Source organism: Marmota marmota, unplaced genomic scaffold (assembly GCF_001458135.2).
Source record: "Marmota marmota marmota unplaced genomic scaffold, marMar, whole genome shotgun sequence".
Classification (NCBI taxonomy): domain Eukaryota; kingdom Metazoa; phylum Chordata; class Mammalia; order Rodentia; family Sciuridae; genus Marmota; species Marmota marmota.
The window spans coordinates 27,882,939-27,902,191 of NW_025999982.1; the positions used below are offsets into that span (position 1 = coordinate 27,882,939).

Genomic DNA, 19,253 nt, shown 5'->3' on the forward strand with positions numbered 1-19,253 from the left:
AGATCAAATATCCTTTTAAGAAGTTTGCTTTGATGTTTCCCATTTTTTGTAAATATCTTTTATTTATCTTTTATGCTTAAAAGATATTTTATAGTGCAGCTGGCAAAGATTTTATCCCATTCTGTAGCTCTCTCTTCACATTCTTGATAGTTTAGAAGCTTTTTAGTTATATACCACCCCATTTGTTGATTCTTGATTTCAGTTATTGCATTTTAGGATTCTTGTTTAGAAAGTCTGTTCCTAAGCCAACATGATGTAGATTAGGGCCTACATTTTGTCTATTAGGTGTGGGGGTCTCTGGTTGACTAACTTGGTCCTTGATCCACTTTGAGTTGAATTTTGTGTAGGGTGAGAGACAGAGGTTTAATTTTGTTTTGCTACATATGGAATTCCAGTTTTCCTAGCATTATTTGTCTCCAGGATATATAAAGAACATAGAAAACATAACACCAGAAAACATAACTCAATAAATAAATGGGCAAAGGAACAGAACAGACACTTCACAGAAGAATTAAAATCTGTCAGCAAATATATGAAAAAATGTTCAACATTTCTAGTGGTTAGAGAAATGAAAAATTAAACTACACTGGGAGTTTATCTCACTCTAGTCAGAATGACAATTATCAAGAATACAAGTAACAATAAATGTTGCTGAAGATGTGGGGGGAAAGGTACACCCATAAATTGCTGGTGGGACTTCAGATTGATGCAACCACTCTGGGAAAGCAGTATGGAGATTTTTCAAAAAATGTGGAATAGAACAACCATTTGACCCAGTTATTCCATTCCTTGGCATATACCCAAAGGACTTAAAATCAGCATACTATAGTGATGATGTCACATCAATGTTTATACAGTTCAATTCACAATAGCTTACCTATGGAATCAGAATAGGTACCCTTCAACAGATGAATACATAAAGAAAATATGGTACATATACACAGTAGAATATTACTCAACTATGAAGAGAAAAGAAATTATGGTATTTTTCAGTAAATGGATGGAGTTGGAGAATATCATGCTAAGAGAAATAAGCCAATCCTCAAAAAAAAAAAAAGGATGAATGTTCTTTTTGAAATGTGAATGTTAACTCATAATAAGGGGTGGGGGTGGTAAGAATAGAAATTATTTGGATTAGACAAAGGAGAATGAATGGAAGGAAGGGAGAATGGGAATAGGAAAGAGAGTAGAATGAATCAGCCAGTACGTTCCTGTGTTCCTATGTTCATATATGACCAATGTAATTCCACGTCATATACCAGAAGAATAGGAAGTTGTCTTACATGCATGTATAACATGTCAAAGTACATTATACTGTCATGTATAACTAAAAATAATAAATAAAGAATGAAATTAAATAAAATAATATTTTATAGTGAGAGACCAATAATTTATTTAAATTAATGAACGAACTATACATAATTGTAAGTGTCTTAATAGCTATTTAACAATGTATGCCATTAGTGATCACATATATAGGCACATACCTCCTACATATACATTTTTATTTATCTGTCTGGAAGTATGTCTGTCTCTTTGATGTTACTAGTCCTATAATACCTTTGACCTATCATTCACTGATTCCTATATTTTCTAAAAGATATAAAGGTACAAAATATTTAGCAAAAAATCTTAGACAAGTGAAATACCAAATATTTTTCATAATTTATGTTGTAACTTGAAAAATTCATTCCAGATACTAATTATAAGAGTCCCTTATATATAAGTTTTCATGTGTTGAAGCTCATGTAAACTGATTATATTCTGAGGAGGTAAATATTGAACATATCAAACATTAAACATTTAAGGTCATTACTTTACTACTATATAAATTTCATTTTATTTACCAATTAATAGATTTATTTCTATTAACAGTATACTGCTCTATTAAGTTTGTATTTGAGGGACTGCTGAAATCAAGGAGTGATGATAGGAATCATACTTAACTCTCACTCTTATGCCTGGACTTGGGTCTATTGAAGCCTAAACAAACCAAACAGGAAAGAGGGTTGACAGAAACATGTGTGAAAGGCAATATTAAAGAAAAGGCTATGGGGAAAGAACTGTTTTTTTCACACTAGGAAATTGTTATGTGCCTTTTGTGAGTTTAAATAATTAAACTTCATCTAAGAAAACAAAATTAAACAGAAATTGTGACTTCATTGAATGTAGGGTGTGTTATTATGATTGGATGGCAAATATTTAGCTATAGCACAACACATTGGTCTTTCAGATTCTGATTTAATTGTAAATGGTAGTTTCTTAACCTCATTAAGATGCAAAATTTATACAAAGGATTGCCTGCATAATTATCAAATATTTTACTGTATGTTTTATTTCAGGAAGTAAAAGGTTATGTGCAGGAATTTAATTGTGATCTGGCAATAAAAAATATTCAACAGTGATTCTAATTGTACTCACATATGGGATTTTCTCCACAAGAACTAGATTTCTAAAGGTCAAGCATTTATACTACAGTGTTATAAAATAACCATCTTGTAATATGGAGAATACACAGTTTTTCATCAGAAGTAGTCCTAATTAACTTCCTAAGGGAAATGACCAAATAATTCATCTTACACATGGAATATCAATATTGATATATTTATTCTAAGAGCATTTTTATACTGTAAAATATTTCAAAGCAAATAATTGCAAAAATTTGCATATCATCCACTCTGCACCCAAACAGCTACAGGTGACCTGGTCTTGGGTCCTGTTTCAGTTAGACAAGGCTAGAAAATGCCTCACATTATTTTTCAGTTTTACCAATATATGGGTTAACATCCCATTTCTCCTTTGTATAAATATCTCACATTACTATTAGGAAATACTGAAAGGATTTGAGCTTCCTCAGGGAAATCCAGTGTATTTACATAAGATGATAACATTAGTAGAACATAGGTTCTTGTAACTGCTCAAATTTTTCTATACTTTTATATTCTTGCAATTTTCCACTGAAGTTAATAAGATGATCAAACCCAAATCTCAAAAATCATACAAATACACCAACACAACACTATCAAATCCCACAACTACATTTTAATAATATAGTAAGCAGCATGAGACCAAATAAGTTAAATATCTGGAGTCCAAAATTTCTCATGTTTTTAAAGAAAGAATTAGTACAACTTGATAGTTGTCATATCTACAATTTATTCATTTTATTTTAAAACTTCAGAAAAATGAGCACTCTTCATATCTTTGTATAAAGCCTGTATGAGTTGGTAAAACTAAAAACAAGGCTTCTAAAAAACACACATGAAAGACGAATATCACTTGTGTAGATATATGAAAAGGCTTGAAAAATTATAAAAGTAAATTTTATTTGTATTCCATGGGTCAATATAATTATTTTCTATTCTTATTTGAAATATTTTAAATTGTAAAGGTTAAGATATCATTTATTACCTTCTTAATGCCAAGCAAATATCATGTGTAATCATAATATGATCTAAATTCCACTGAATCCATGAGTAAGACAAGGATGTTCATTAACACTAATTATGTTCCTTCATCCAATAACTGGTCACATTCCAACAAACAGCTACGTAAAACCAACTGTTTTAGTTAGCTTTTTCCGATGGTGTGATTAAAGCACACAACCAGAACAACTCTAAAGGAGGTTTATTCAGGGCTCATGATTTCAGAGGTCATAGTCCAGAGAAGGATGGCTCTATTCCTTGGGGCTAGAGGTGAAGCTGAACATCAGTGCTGAAGAATGTGGTAGAAGGATGGGGCTTACAGGATCAATAGGATATGAAGAGTGCTCATTTTTCTGAAGTTTTAAAATAAAATGAGACATCTCAATAGTTTGAAAAGATGCAAAAATTCCTTAGGTTTTACTAAAACTTAGCACTAGTTTCTTGTTTATGAATACTTTGCATTTTGCAGGGAATTTTAAGATACAGTTTCATTCCATTTGCCCTTCAAAGTTCAGCTCAAATATTACATTCTCTGATCCCACAGGCAAAATTATTGAACATCTATCAAGACAGATTCTTGACTGAATTTTTACAAGTAGTTTCTACATCTTTTGAATTAAAAATCAGGACCCACTAACCCTTAGAAATATACATTTTTTTACAACTTATCATGATATTTTTAACATTGATAAAACTATATTATCCATGTATTTAAGATTTGTAGATATGACAACTAACAAGTTGTACTAATTCTTTCTTTAAAACTCTTTTTAAAATGTTAACAAATTCATGTAGGAAATAAATGAGTTCCTATACAGAGGGAGAGAGACAGATTGGAGGAAGTGAAAGGCAGAGCAGGAAACAATCAAGGAAAAGAGTAAAGGCAGGGAGAATACAATGGAGATGAAGCCAGGTGGAAGACATCAGGTGGAGGAAAATAATTGTATGAAGAGAGAGAAAATTGATGGATTAGGAGGCATCAGAAGGGAGAGACTAGGAAGAGAGGATGAGGGGCACCAAACTGCCCCCAAAATATTCTGCTTTTCCCCTCTCCCTGGGAAAATTTAGAGAGATCAGCTCCTTCACATCTCTGTGTGAACACTTTAGAAGTCAGACTAAATATTTTGAATTTAAGGGAAACCACAGGATTTTTTACAACTCAGTGAGAAAAGATAGATCTTGCTGTTAATATGACCTCATGAGGCTTATACTGGATTTTATTTAAATAATAAAGAAAAATATCATATATTTAATAACAAGTCAGAAATGTGGGTCATGCCAATCATACACTATACAGTGTGGTATTGCGTGTGTGCATATGTATGTATGTATAGTAGAACTATAAGAATAGAATATGACAAATAAATATTAATGATCATACAATGTACTCTTAAGAGAGTAAATGATAAATCATTCATTGATTATGTGTGTACAAATACAAACATATATGTACATGCTAAGAGATCATACATAGAATATCAGATGATATCTCTTAGTAATAATAAGGAATAGTTCTACTAGTTCTTTCTTATATTTCATATGCATTTGTAGATTAACTTTAGATGTTTATAATTTAGGAAAGATAGTTAAGGTTTTAAAAACATATATATATATATAATATATATATATATATTTTATATATATATATATATATATATATATATATATACACACACACACATACACACACAAATACACAAATATATTATGTTTTCAAATGTAGGCAACTATCTTTAATAATGTTAGTACATTTATGCCATTTTATTTTTACTTACAGTTTTTTTGGTGTATGGAGCAATGGGATCAATTTTTAGAAAAATTACCTGAATTTGTGCACTCAAATGTGTTTCCAGCTTCAGAGAAGTTAATCTGAATAGCCATACATTTATTCCCGTGGTATCACTATTTTCATTTTTGGAATGTAATATTTTAAGATTGTCTCCAATGACTCCAAAACCTGCAGCATATTACTTTAAATATCAAATAGGAAAATACATTTTCCAGTTTTTGATGGAATCCAAATAACTTTTAGAATTTGGTTTGTTTAATAAAGTGAAATAATATTTTATTATTATATTATTAATTTACTGAAAGATAGATATGGCTTAAAAGTGACATTATTTTCTTCCTGCTTAGCCTCTGTATGATTTTTATAAACAAAATAATAAAAAGTTTTTAAGTTATTTTAAACTATCATTTCAATGTAACAATTGCTGGAAAAGAATCATTTCATTTTAAGAATAAAATCTCTAGTTATATAAATGAGAGTCTGATTTTATTATACTAAAAGCTACCTTAGTACCACATAGCCACTGTGAATCTTGTCCTTTGTTGTACAAATGATGTAATATGTATGTGATTTTATTTTATTTTTATCTAATTAATTTCAGGTCATAAAAATGACCTTGCAAATTCTGAAATAACATTTTTATTCTTAAAGTAAGAAAAAAATTGGCACTCACTGTGCTGATGCCGGCAAAATGGAAGATGAAATGCAGTTCTGAACGTGTTCAGGCAAAGTTATTAGAAGATTGTGGCTGCCAGTTTTGCTCTTTGGACTTTTGGCATATGCCATTATAATCTCAATGTTTTAAGCTGCCCTTCTTAGCCAAATTTGCATGAGTAAGGATATGTAGTCAGTAATGAAATTGCCCAAAGAACAACTCTCTTATTCGAGTGAAAGCATTTTTACATTGACAAATGAGAAATCAGACTACAATATTATCAATCATTAGATGCAGTTAAGATACTTCGAATAAACATATTAACAAAATTATCCACTAAAGACTTTTTTCTCAGGAAATACTTGCCTATATATCCAGGAATATACTTGCAGAAGAAATACCAAGTCAAATGAATATTTGTTGCTCCATTTTTGCAGTGTGCAGATTTACAATTCTCAGTTTGTCTTTCACAGATGTTTCTTTCATATCTTTGTAGATAGCTACAGTTACAGTTGTGCAGATAGGCCACGCAGAGGGCATGCAAAGATGTACTATGATTTCCTGTGCAATTTTCAACATTTATAATAGAGAATCTGCCAAGGTAACCCAAAGAACAGCTACATCTGAAACATAAAAAGTTGAAATCTCAGTTAGTCATGAACTCCATTTTAATATGTTTAATAAGTTGCATATTTATTTTAAATTGATAGAAATAATTATTTAATAAAAGTGGATCTGGGATGAGCTTTCATAATATTCTGATAGAAAGTGTCCATTCTTGGCAAAGTATAATTTTGTTTACTGTGAAAAATTAAAAGTGGAAAGAACTTTGGTGCTAAATAGGTCTAGACTTAAATGCATGTTCTGCCACTTTATTTGTATTTGAGCTAGTATAATATGAACTCTATTGATGCTAAGTGACAGTATATATGTGTGTGTCTAAAATAGATCATTCAAACTCAATCTGTCACTCAATGTAATTATTCATCTAAAATATAGCAAAAGGTCAATGTCAGGTATTCTTTATATTTTTTATTAGACCATTATACTTACACATAGTAGTTGGGTCCATTTTGACAAAGTCATATGTATGTTAGATTTGACTACATTTAAGTCCCTGTTCCATCCCTTTTTTCTTCCTCCCTCACCCTTTTCTCCTTCCTATGCTCTATTGTTTTCCTCTCACTCTTTCATTTAGTTTATGTGCTTTTTACATATATAAAAGGTTAAATTCTCTGTGGTATATTTATACATGCACAGAGTACGATTTTGATAAATTAATTCTCTAGTCCTTCCCCTTTCCTGTCCCTCTTCCTACACTCTTGATTATCTTTTCCTACTCCATATTTCTTCCCTAAATCTCTTTTTTCCCTATATTCTTGTGATATCCAATTATCTCCCACTTTTTTTCTTCATATTTTGCTCTTCCATCTATAAATGAGACACAAATTCAACCCTGGATTTTTTTAATCTGGCTTATTTCACTTAGTGTGATTCTCCATATGATTATTTTTAAAGGCGGTATTATTTTGGATTTTAAAATATCTCTACCCTTGAAGACAATTCATGGATTCATTATTATATTTTATTAAATACAGTTTTTAAGGTATGTTTAAATTGGCTTTACTATAATAGCATGCATACAAATTAATTTTGCAGTGATTTTAATTTCTCCAAAATATTTTGTTAGTGTTTTTAATGTAATTTTCTCTAATTGAATATTATGGTAAAATTATTGAAGTGGCACCCCCGCCCCTGCTTTCTCCACTTGTTAGAGTCTGTAAACAAGTCAGGATGGCGCCTGGAAAATGTTAGAGTCTGTAAACAAGTCTGGATGGCGCCTGGCAAAATGCCAGAGGGAGCGGTTTGTGAAGTAACGCCAGCGAGCCATTAAGTGTGGAGATTCCTTATTGGTTGACTGATGTATCTAGTTTATGCTAATTAAGATAAGCTGTGTGGAATGTATAAATATTGCTCCCGTCCTACAATAAATGGCTCCTACTCCTGCTGTATCAACGTACACAAGTTGTTCGTCACCCCCCTGGTTATTTTGCCCAGCCAGCCGGACTGCGGCATCCACTGAAAAGTCTTAACTGGGCCTCTCCAGAAACCTTCACCCAGACTGATTTTAGGACTGTCAGCAAAAGAGTTCAATGTAGATAAATTTCCTATGTTCATGTCACCCTGTTTACTTGGCCACTAGCTGAGAAGATACCAGCACTCCAGGTGCTGGACACCCCCTTACTAGTTTTTCACAAACATATCTAGTATAGTACTTTGAAGAAATGTGCAAACAAGGCCTCTGACCTTGAGCTGGGCTTCACAGAGATGTCTACACTTTTAAGATAAGAGAAGTTACCAACTGGGCTCTGTGGTAACAGCTGGCAGGGGGAGAATAGAAAAGGGAGAAGAAGCTCTCCCCTTCTCAGGTGTTGTCCTTGAAGGGTTAACATACCCAGAACAGTGAAAGAAAAATCTACTTTTATGTTAACTTTTGCAGACTGTGAACTTCTGAGCCCCTCCCCTTACATTCTGGGTATAAAACTCTGAAACTACCTGAACTCGGGGTTCAGGGGATTAATTGATTACAGCAAAAGCTGTGCCCTCTGAACCTGGCTGCAGCCAAATAAAACTGTTTCCTGCTATCTTCAGTGCCTTGCCTCATTTGCCCCTACAACACTATGAACAAAGTACTAATCTTTTTCTTGAGATAGGCAAGGTAAATCATTGGATCTTTTTCTTTATTTCTCTCTCTCTCTCTCTCTCTCTCTCTCACACACACACACACACACACACACAACTTTTCAGTACTCCATTTATGTATTCAACCATTATACATTGAACACATTTTTTGCATCCTCGGTCTTGGTAATACCTTAAATGATATAGATTATAAGATGAAATTATATAGATAATTATATAGATTCTAATATAATTACACATTTTAGAATATGCTAATGTGCATCTTTTAAAAAAATATGCAAATATAAATTGAAAAAGAAAGTAGTAAGATAAAAAGAAAAACCCTAAACCATTGTGATAATCTTAAGTCCAAAGTAACATTGTGAATTTTAAGCATCCTTTATCAAGTATTCAGAGAGCACTTAAGATAATCATATAGACATGTCAATGAGTGGAGATGAACAATGTCAAATCACTTTGCTTGTTATTAGTAATGGAAATTAACCTAATGAACCTAAGTCATTACACTTAGAATAAATCTATATGATGGTGTTTGGAGCTAACCAAAATGTTAAAGGTCAATTATTTCAAGTCTTTCTTCTTGTAGTTTGAAAAAAACTTAGCCATTTAATGCAAGTTTCCAAAGATCACTGAAACTGCTAATGATTGTAGTACAGTAGTAGTTGCTTTGATGTATTCAAAGCCCTGGCCTTGAAAAGAGAAACTTGATTCTAATTTCTTTACAATTTATTTGGTAAATAAGTTTCTGAGTGATCTATTTTTCTCATTTGCAGAATTTTCAATTGTACTTTCATTTCACAGAAGAGGAGTGAATGTATATATTCCTGGACAAGCATCCTTTTTGCTTCCTTTCTCAAATGTCCTTATGAGGGAGTTGCCAAAAGTAAAGATAGAACAGGCACCCCTGGCTCACACCTGTAATATCAGTGGCTCAGGAGGCTGAAGCAGGAGAATAGTGAGTTCAAAGCCACCAAAAAGGAGATGCTAAGCAACTCAGTGAGACCCTGTCTCTAAATAAAATACAAAACAGGGCTGGGGATGTGGCTCAGTGGTTAAGTGCCTCTGAGTTCAATTGAAAGAAAGAAAGAAAGAAAGAAAGAAAGAAAGAAAGAAAGAAAGAAAGAAAGAAAGAAAAATTGAAAGAAAGAAAGAAAGAAAGAAAGAAAGAAAGAAAGAAAGAAAGAAAGAAAGAAAGAAAGAAAGAAAGAAAGAAAGAAAGAAAGGAGGGAGGGAGATTTATTTCCTTTAACATCCCTTCCAATGTAGGTCTGTTGTGTTAGCCTCCTCTTACCCTGTCTCATTTGCCCTTTGACCATGTTATCATGCAATAAGACCCTCACCAGATGTGAGTTTCAATCTTATACTTCCCAGCCTCCAGAACTATCAGCCAAATAAACTTATATTGTTAATAATTTGTCCAGTCTGTGGCATTCTATGATAGAAGCAGAAAGCAGATAATTGACTAAATTCCTCCTACATTTATCTCCATTAACATATCAGTGAGACAAAAATAACAGGTGAGAATTTAACAAGTTGATTCTACATTTTACATGGAAAGCTAAATTTAATCAGTAAATTTAAGGAGAATATTTTTGAAAATTGTCATATGGAGGTACTAGACTAATTAGATACTACAACTGAAAACACAGAATAATTAAAGTAGATGTTCTTTGTTATCTATCAGTTGCTAATACTTAAACATCTAAAACCTACACTACCTGAAGAATATTCAAATCATTTCTGAACATTTTGGATGAGTCTCAAAAATGTACTTACAAGAAATTTGGGTACACAAACACAAATTAGTTGATCCCATTTCTGCTTTAAAAATGTGATTTTGTTACAGTGGATTGGAGGCTGGGTGAGTAATAGTAAAATCAATAAAATGTTACAATGCAAGAAATAGTGCAATAGTTCAGAAAGAAATGATTATGGTAAGAAGCATGGAACTTTGTGTACATGATGAAAAGTCATCTCAGGATTCATTTTAAAAATAGGATCTACAGTTTTTACTAATGGATTAATTTTGTGGAAGAGAGGCACATTTGTAAGTTCTTCATTTAAGACCATGCAGTTAGGGACAGTGACAATCTTTAGTAAGAAGGAAATTTAGCAGAAGAAATATTGCTTAGAAACAAGAAATTTATGGTTGCTCATAACAAATTTGGGAAATCACATACACACATAACTTAAAGGTCAGTTGGGTATATATGCAAGTACTATACCAGGAAAATAGGCCCAAAATACAGATGAAAATTTAGGATCAAACAGATGGTAATTGGCTTAATTCTTGTATTTCAATATTGCAATGTTTATTAATTTTCATTTTATTTAAATTTAAGATATTCAAGAGAACGCTTTCTTCTCATGTACTTAGTTTTTAATTTGATGATTTATAACCAAAAACCTAATTATTTCCAATTTTTTAATTTTTAAAATTTTGTTTTTAACAAAGTAGTCAAATTTGGGAAATCTTCAATGAATATTTATATAACATTGTGTATTACTTTCTCATTAGCATTAATATTTCCATATCTACCAATCTACTGACCTACCTATATACATACTTACCTATTCAAATATAATTATTTATATACTTCCTGCTTATGAACACTTTTTTTAAAAAAAATGTCATACCTGGGTAAAATTTAATGCTCTGAAACTTGCTCTTTTCATTTAATGTTATGTCTTGGGTATTACTCCAAATTATCATATTTTATTTTCAAAGGTTATACATATTCTTTTATATGAGTATATACCCTCTGAAGATCCTCTGGTTATTCTGAAGTTTTATTTATTCCAACAACAATTACATAGCTGTGGAAGGCTTTGAACAAATATACCAGAGATATAATAATATCACTATATAATAGATTATTATATAATATAAAATATATTGTGATATATAATATAGTATGATATATATATAATATTCAAAGGGAAAATCTCTTGTAGAATTATTCTTAAGAAAGTTCTGCAAAAGATTGTCTGAGGTTTTAATTTTAATACTTCATAAGAACTAAAAGGATTATAGCAAGTTACATTTTCATTTCTTATTTTAACAATGCAGAGTATATCAAACCTTGAAAAGCTCTGGATATCACAAAATGTTTTGATTTTCTACAAATCTGACTCTTTTTAAAATGTGGCTTTATATGTTTAAATTATGGCTTGCCACAATCCACTTTTTATAAAGTTATTGTTTTTTTAGCTATTTGCTTAATAACTGACTAGTTTCAGCACTTTTCTGCAAATTTTTTTTTATTTTAATATTGATTTTGTAAGTAGTTTAAAAAGAAATTTGATATTGGTGCTTTATTCTGCTTTATACACACCAATCTCCCATCACCTCACACACATTGTGGCACATGCCTGTAATGCCAGCGGCTCAGGATGCTGATACAGGAGAATGGATAGTTCAAAGCCAGCCTCAACATAAGTGAGGCACTCAACAACTCAGTGAGACCTGTCTTTAAATGAAATACAAAATAGGACTGGGATGTGGCTCAGTGGTTGAATGTCCCTGAGTTCAATCTTCTTATACCAAAAAAAAAATATATATATATATATATATATATACACATATATATATATCATTCTCACATTCTCCAAATTTCCCAATACGTTTCATTCTCCCAATAAGATTAGGTTGTTTTTAAACCAATATACATTTTATATGACTGCAACTGTATTAGCATTATTCACAGATTAAACAGGTAGTATAAATATTTTTTTCTAAACAACTTTTTGTTTTCCCTGCAGTTAATAGTCACCTCATGTTTTATAGTTTTTAACTCATGATTTCAAGTGCCTCAGTAATTATCCCCTGATGTTCATTAACATGTAAAATGTATTGAACTGTCTCTTGGTCTCATTTTGTTGTTGTTGTTGTAGTTCTGTTTCCCTGTTGGAAGTGGTGACTGAATTATGGGTCCTGCTCTGTCCAGTGATAGAGGTGATGCTTCTCTAGAGAACTCTTGGTGCAAAGGTGCCCATCGAGATTGCTATAGAGACGCACAGTTTAGTAGGAGGTTCTGTGCCAGCCATAGTGCTATTCAGTTCTTGTCCTTGAGGTTCAGAGGCCAGCTGCTGGGGATAGAAAGTTATGAGCACAAGCTCATAATCATAATTTGTTAATACTCATGACCTTGGTTGTGTTTGTTTTGAAGAAACTTTCTCACCATAAATCCTTCTGATGTTTAAACCTATAAAATAAACATGTCAAACTTGGTCAGCAAGTTCCCCCATCATTTGTTGGCTGAACCTCCAGGTTCCGGCTTTTTTTCTATTTGATTGTTTGTTTGTCTTTTCTCAATTCACTCACTGCACAGTTTAGCCACCTGAGTAAACAGCCATGTGGGTCCTAGCATTTCCCCATGAAGATTTCCTGGGTGGGTAGATCAGCAGGATGACTGCAATATCTTCTGGGTTATCTCTTCATTCTCAAAGTGAAAAATTTTAATAAATTGCAAGTAATATTTTCCATTGGACAATTTAATTGCAACATTGGGAGAGACAATGTTTTTTTTTGTTTTTTTGTTTTTTTTTTTTTAACATCTCTCCATCACCAGAATCTATAGTTCTTCCCTAGGGTTAGTCAGTAACAGTGTAGGATTGCCCTGGCCCCACAAATATATATTTTTTAGCATAGAGAAAATGTCTTTATTCTCCTTGTTTTCTGGGTAGCTTTTTACTCATTTTATATATATATATATATATATCCCTAGAATGTGTATATTTTTGTGGGGTGGTCTAGTGTATTTTTGTGTAGCTGGCTGTTGGCATGGGATGAAGGAGGGATTCCAGAAATCTGTTTGCAACTAAATCTTTTTTTTTTTAATTTTTTTTAGAGTTATTCTATCCCCATAATTAAAAATGTCTAGTGAGTCCAATTCCTCTGTCTTTCAAGTGTCCAGCTTTCTTACCAGTTTCCCCTCAGCCACTAATTTACTTTATTGTCTCATATTTCTTAGTCACACTTATTTGCCTGTTCTCCAGTATCCCAAATTCTGATGAGACAGCACTTTTTGTTTTCTTTATCAATTTATTTTAAGTTTATTTATTTGTTCTAATTTGTTACACATGACAGCAAAATGCATTTCAATTCATAGTACACATATAGAGCACAATTTTTCATGTCTCTAGTTGTTCACAAAGTAGAGTCACACCATCTGTGTCTTCATACATTTACTTAGAGTTATGATATTTTCCCCTCCCTTCCTTTGCCCCATCTAAAGTTCTTCCATTCCTCCCATGTTCTCTGCCATGCTATCCCCATTATAGATCAGTATCCACATATCAGATAAAGCATTTGGCATTTGTTTTTTGGGGATTGAATTACTTCACTTAGCATAATATTCTCCAGCTCCATCCATTTAGCTGCAAATGCCATGATTTTATTCTCTCTCTCTATTTCTTTTTGGATATTCTTCAGTTGTAGGTGGACACAATATCCTTTCTCCAATGCATGTTTTTGGTGCCTTTGTCTAATGTAAGATAACTGTCTCTATGGGGGTTTGTCTGTTTCCTCTATTCTGTACCATTGGTCAACAAGTCTATTTTGGTGCCAATGCCTTGCCATTTTTGTTACAATTGCTCTGCAGTATAGTTTAAAGTCTGGTTTAGTGATGCCAACTGCTTCACTCTTCTTGCTAAGGATTGCTTTGGCTATTCTGAGTCTTATTTTTCCAGAAAAATTTCATGATTCCTTTGTCTATTTCTATGATGAATGTCTTTGGGATTTTGGTTGGAATTGCATTAAATCTGTATAGTGCTTTTGATAGTATGGTCATTTTGACAATGTTAATTCTGCCTATCCAAGTGCCGCAGTCCGGCTGCAGCAAAATAACTGGGAGGGTGACAAGCAACTTGTGTACATTGATACAGCAGGAGTGGGAGCCATTTATTGTAGGACAGGAGTGGTATATATACATTCCACACAGCTTATCTTAATTAACATAAAATAGATACAGCAGTCAACCAATAAGGAATCTCCATACTTAATGGCTCCCTGGCGTTACTTCACAAACCACTCCCTCTGGCAAAATGCCAGGTGCCATCCTGACTTGTTTACAGACTCTAACATCCAAGAACAAGGGAGATCTTTCCATCTTCTAAGGTCTTTTTTATTTTCTTTTCTTTTATTTATTTTTTTAGTTTTCAGTAGTTTTCATTGTAGAGGTGTTTCACCTCTTTAGTTAAGTTGGTTTCCATGTTTTTTTTTTTTTTCAGGCTATTTTAAATACAGTAGTTTTCCTAGTTTCTCATTCAGAGGATTTCTCACTGATGTACAGAAATGCCTTTGAGTTATGGGTGTTGATTTTATATCCTGCTACTTTTATGAATTCATTTGTTAGTTCTAGAAGTTTTCTGGTGAAATTTTTTGGATCCTCTACTTATAGAATCATGCTGTTGGCAAATAGTGACAGTTGAGTTCTTCTTTTCCTATGGATATCCCTTTAATTTCTTTTGTCTTTCTTATTGATGGCTTCTTTCCTATGCTTTTTCTTTCCTTTAGCTATACTTTTAGGGGTTTTGAGAAAGGTAGAGGGAATGCCAACTACAGAGCTAGACTACTTAACAGATAGTTAAGCATTTACAAATTACTTAAAATTTTTACTTTTGTTCTTTTGTTTGACTTATTACAAGTTTTTTTTTCAAAATACTTGCATGTATTTGAATTTCTGACAACATATTTTACATTATATGGAACAATTTATCATCTTTTTCTTTAAATGTTTATAAATCTCATGTCCTTTTAAAAATAGCTTCTCATGTTTAGGGTATAAAAATATTCATAGTTTCTCCATAGATATAAAATGGTAATTTTATAATTTATTTCCTTATGTAAATGAGGATACATGTATGGATACATATACATATCACATAGATCTATGAGTCATATATTTTTCTATAGTACAAGTATTTATACATAACTCTCCAAAATATATGTTGATTATTTGTTTTAATAAATGCTAGAATTATTCTTTTTTTTCAGTTTTTTTTTTTGCTTGTTGTTGTTCCTTTCAAACTCTGTCTTCTATGTATTCATTATAAAGCAAAATTGTTTATTTTTTCATGTATGATGTCATACAGAATTTACAGAAGAATTTTGGAAGGATTTCCATATTTAAAACACTTTCTACCCAACAAACTGCTATAAAATTTCAATCATTTAATTTTTATATTTTTCATTAGAATTTTATGTTTTAGTATGCACTCATCAAAGTTTATTCCTAGATATACTTTGCTAAATTCATAAAAAAAAATTTTCTTCATTTCATTTTCTAAGAGAAATTTGTTTCTGATTGAAAACCAACACATTTCTTATATCAATTATTCAATAAGGCATTGTATAGAATTATTTTATTTTAGTGTTTTGTTCAAGTTTATTAATTTTCTAGAATTATAAACATTTCATCTGTAAACCACAGTAATTCTTTCTTCTTTTGATATTCATACCTACTCATTTTTCATTTGTTCCTATACATAAATATTTTCAGAAACCTAGATTAATAGCAAGCATCATTTATATTAATACAATGCTATTAGTATGCCTACATAAAGCTAAATGTCAACGACTTTATATCCAGTTTAACATTTTTAGTCTTGAATTCTGCTTTGATTTATCAATTGTACAGTTCCAGGTTTGTTTTAATTTGCATTTTTGCAATATTTTCTGATGTGTTTCTTTCTTTCTTTCTTTCCTTCCTTCCTTCCTTCCTTCCTTCCTTCCTTCCTTCCTTCCTTCCTTCCTTTCTTTCTTTCTTTCTTTCTTTTTTGGTTTTAGATGGACAACATGCCTTTAATTCATTTGTTTCTTTTTATGCAGTGTTAAAAATCAAACCCAGTGCCTCACACATGCTAGGCAAGTGCTCTGCTACTGAGCTACAGCCCCAGCCCAATGTGTTATTTCTTTTAATCTCTCTAATTTGAATTGTTATATTGACCTTTTTAAAACAAAACAAAATAGGTTTGTTTTATTTTAATAGTTATTTTAATACATATTATTAACATATATCTGTATGTGTGTAAAAATTTCTTGTTTCCTCTTACCACAGTGTGTGACTTGCATTAGATTTATTTAATGTGTGAATTGGTTTAATGTGTGATTGATATAATTGTCAATATTTGTCTGATTTTCATCTTCTATAAGTTTTTGATTTCATATAATTGATTTGCCTTCTATATTTTCAAATGAATAACCTCTATCTATGATATATTTTTTTAAAGATTAGAATATTGTTACATTTCAGTATCTTTCCCTTTGTGTCTTTTAGTTTCAAAGATTTTGTGTATTATATTTTCAGTTTTTTAATTTCCATTGTTTGATTCAAATATCAAATTAACACTTTCCTCTCTCTATTTTTTCCCCTTTCAATGCTGTGTATCAAACCCAGGCCCCTGCCTATGATAGGCAAGTGCTCTACCACTGAGCTACATCCATATTTTGCTGTATTCCTCTTAAGTAAAATAAATGCATCAATGCCCTTACAATTGATTCTAATGTCTTTATTTCTGTATTTTTGATATGTGTATGCAATCATAATTTTATGATTGTTTAATTTTATATTCACATTTACATGGAATACACATTCATTTATAATTCTCATCCAGAACATTCTCCTCCATATTTGGCAGGTTTCTTGGGCTCATTAATATTCTAGTGGATTTCTTTGTTGTTTCATTTTATTTAAAGAGAAGCCTAAACGTCTACATTACTCAAAGATTTCTGAAGTTCTCTAATCATATTTGAATCTTATTTCTTTATATTTAATGTCAAATTGCATCATTCTTATGCCCTAATGAATACACTGAAATAGTGTTCTGAATTCCTTAAGAAATTCATATGGATTTAACAAGATAAAAACAACAACTTTGATAATTACAATAATTAACAAGCAAATTAACAAGCAAATATTTTTTGATTGTTTATAAAATATTGTGGACAATAATCAGTATTTTTATAACTATATACACTGTGTAAAACATTTGTGTAATCGCTTCTCCATATCAATATAGTATATCTGAACAGATTTAACACCAGTTTGTATTATTAAAAATATAAAACATAAGAAAATTGCTCCAAAATCATCTGAAAATTTTTCTTCAATAGTGATATATAGAGATGATTGTCCTTAACTCATGTAACTTTATGTCTAATTGCATAGAATTTGAACCTTTCAATGTTTTTTTTCAGCATGGGGCCCTTGTTGTAGTTGAAATCAGGTATCTAAATAGTTTCTTTAGATCCCCATCCTTGAGAAAACCTGTTCTATTTTTTTTAATTTAAATAAACCCCATATAATTCAGAACTTAATCCTTTCATATGTCCAAAAAAAGATATTAATCCAGTCAGAAGAACATATGCTGTTCATAGTGTATTCATTTCTCATAGGACTCTGTATCTACCACAATTCATAAATATAAGCTATCAATATATTTTATATTAAAATTAATTAAGATAATACTGTTATTATATTATAAAATGTGAAAGAACGTTGATTTATAACTAACAACATTTTTTTTGTAAAAATACTAATGAGAGATTAAGTAGAGATGTATTGAAATGGTTAGTCATTTGCTCCCAAACACAGAATTTTCATGAGTGTAGCAGCTACAAAGACTGATAATAGTAAATTTACATTAGAAATTTACTTAGGATGGTATAATTTTCAAGTATGGTTAAAAAATTCTAGTAAATTTCTGCAAAACATTGATTTTATTAACACAAAATTTTTCATTCCTAAAAATCAAATGATTATAAAAATCATGTAATAATATTTGCCTTAATGTGTAAAATGAAGTCCAGAATCAAGCACAAATATTTATAAAAATATTTTATAGCCTCAAAAATGTACATTGAGTCTTTTAGAACTTTTACAAACCATGGAAAGCTTTTCCTTTGCAAGAAATTATTCTGTCCTTGAAAAACGTATAACATTCATTTATCATCACCTACCTGCTAAGTGCCAGGTTTTCCTGCCAGTTATTATGAACATTGGAAATGGCCCTAGAAATTGTCAAGATGCTTCCAGAAGGCAAGACCATCCAACCACATACTATTACATCAAGCATTTAGTCCTCGTAATAAATAATATTGTACAGTGCTACCATAAATGGAAGCTGGAAGATATTCACTGACAAGTACATCAATGTTTTGATAACACCACATGGAAATTAGAATGGCCCATATATATATATATATATATATATATTATTGATAATATTTATTATTTAAAATATTCAATAAATTCAAATAATTTTTTTAGAAAATAAATTGAGCTAAAAGACCTTATGGAATATTCTGAATTCTAATTATAGTAGATAAAAGTAATAATATGAACAAGAAAGAAGTATTTTCACTTCATTATTAAATAAATTCTGAATTGTAATTAAATTTGATACAAGTAATAATATGAACAAGAAAATGCAGAATACTATTTGATGAAAGTTTGTACTACAATGTTATTGTTTTCAATATAGTGATTAAGAGGTGTTTTTAATGAAGACATACTTTTTCTAGAAAGAGAAAAAAATGAAGTGTATAACTACTTATTCCACTAAGTCCTAAGGTTATGATCTATATGCTTTACATTATGTAGGTCCTTCATTAATAATAGTGACTAAGTAATCATTAAATACATTTTGAATTTGTGAGCTATGCTGAAGAAAAAGGTCA

The 19,253-nt window shown here is 31.0% G+C and overlaps 1 protein-coding gene across 1 annotated transcript in view; it reads right to left on the reverse strand.

Annotated features, from left to right (window-relative positions):
* Eys (eyes shut homolog) overlaps positions 1-19,253 on the reverse strand; it is a 1,560,564-nt gene that overhangs the window by 1,381,985 nt on the left and 159,326 nt on the right. Inside the window, 2 exon segments of the mRNA XM_015487393.2 lie at positions 5,249-5,382; positions 6,236-6,492. Coding sequence (XP_015342879.1) covers positions 5,249-5,382; positions 6,236-6,492 — 391 coding nt within the window.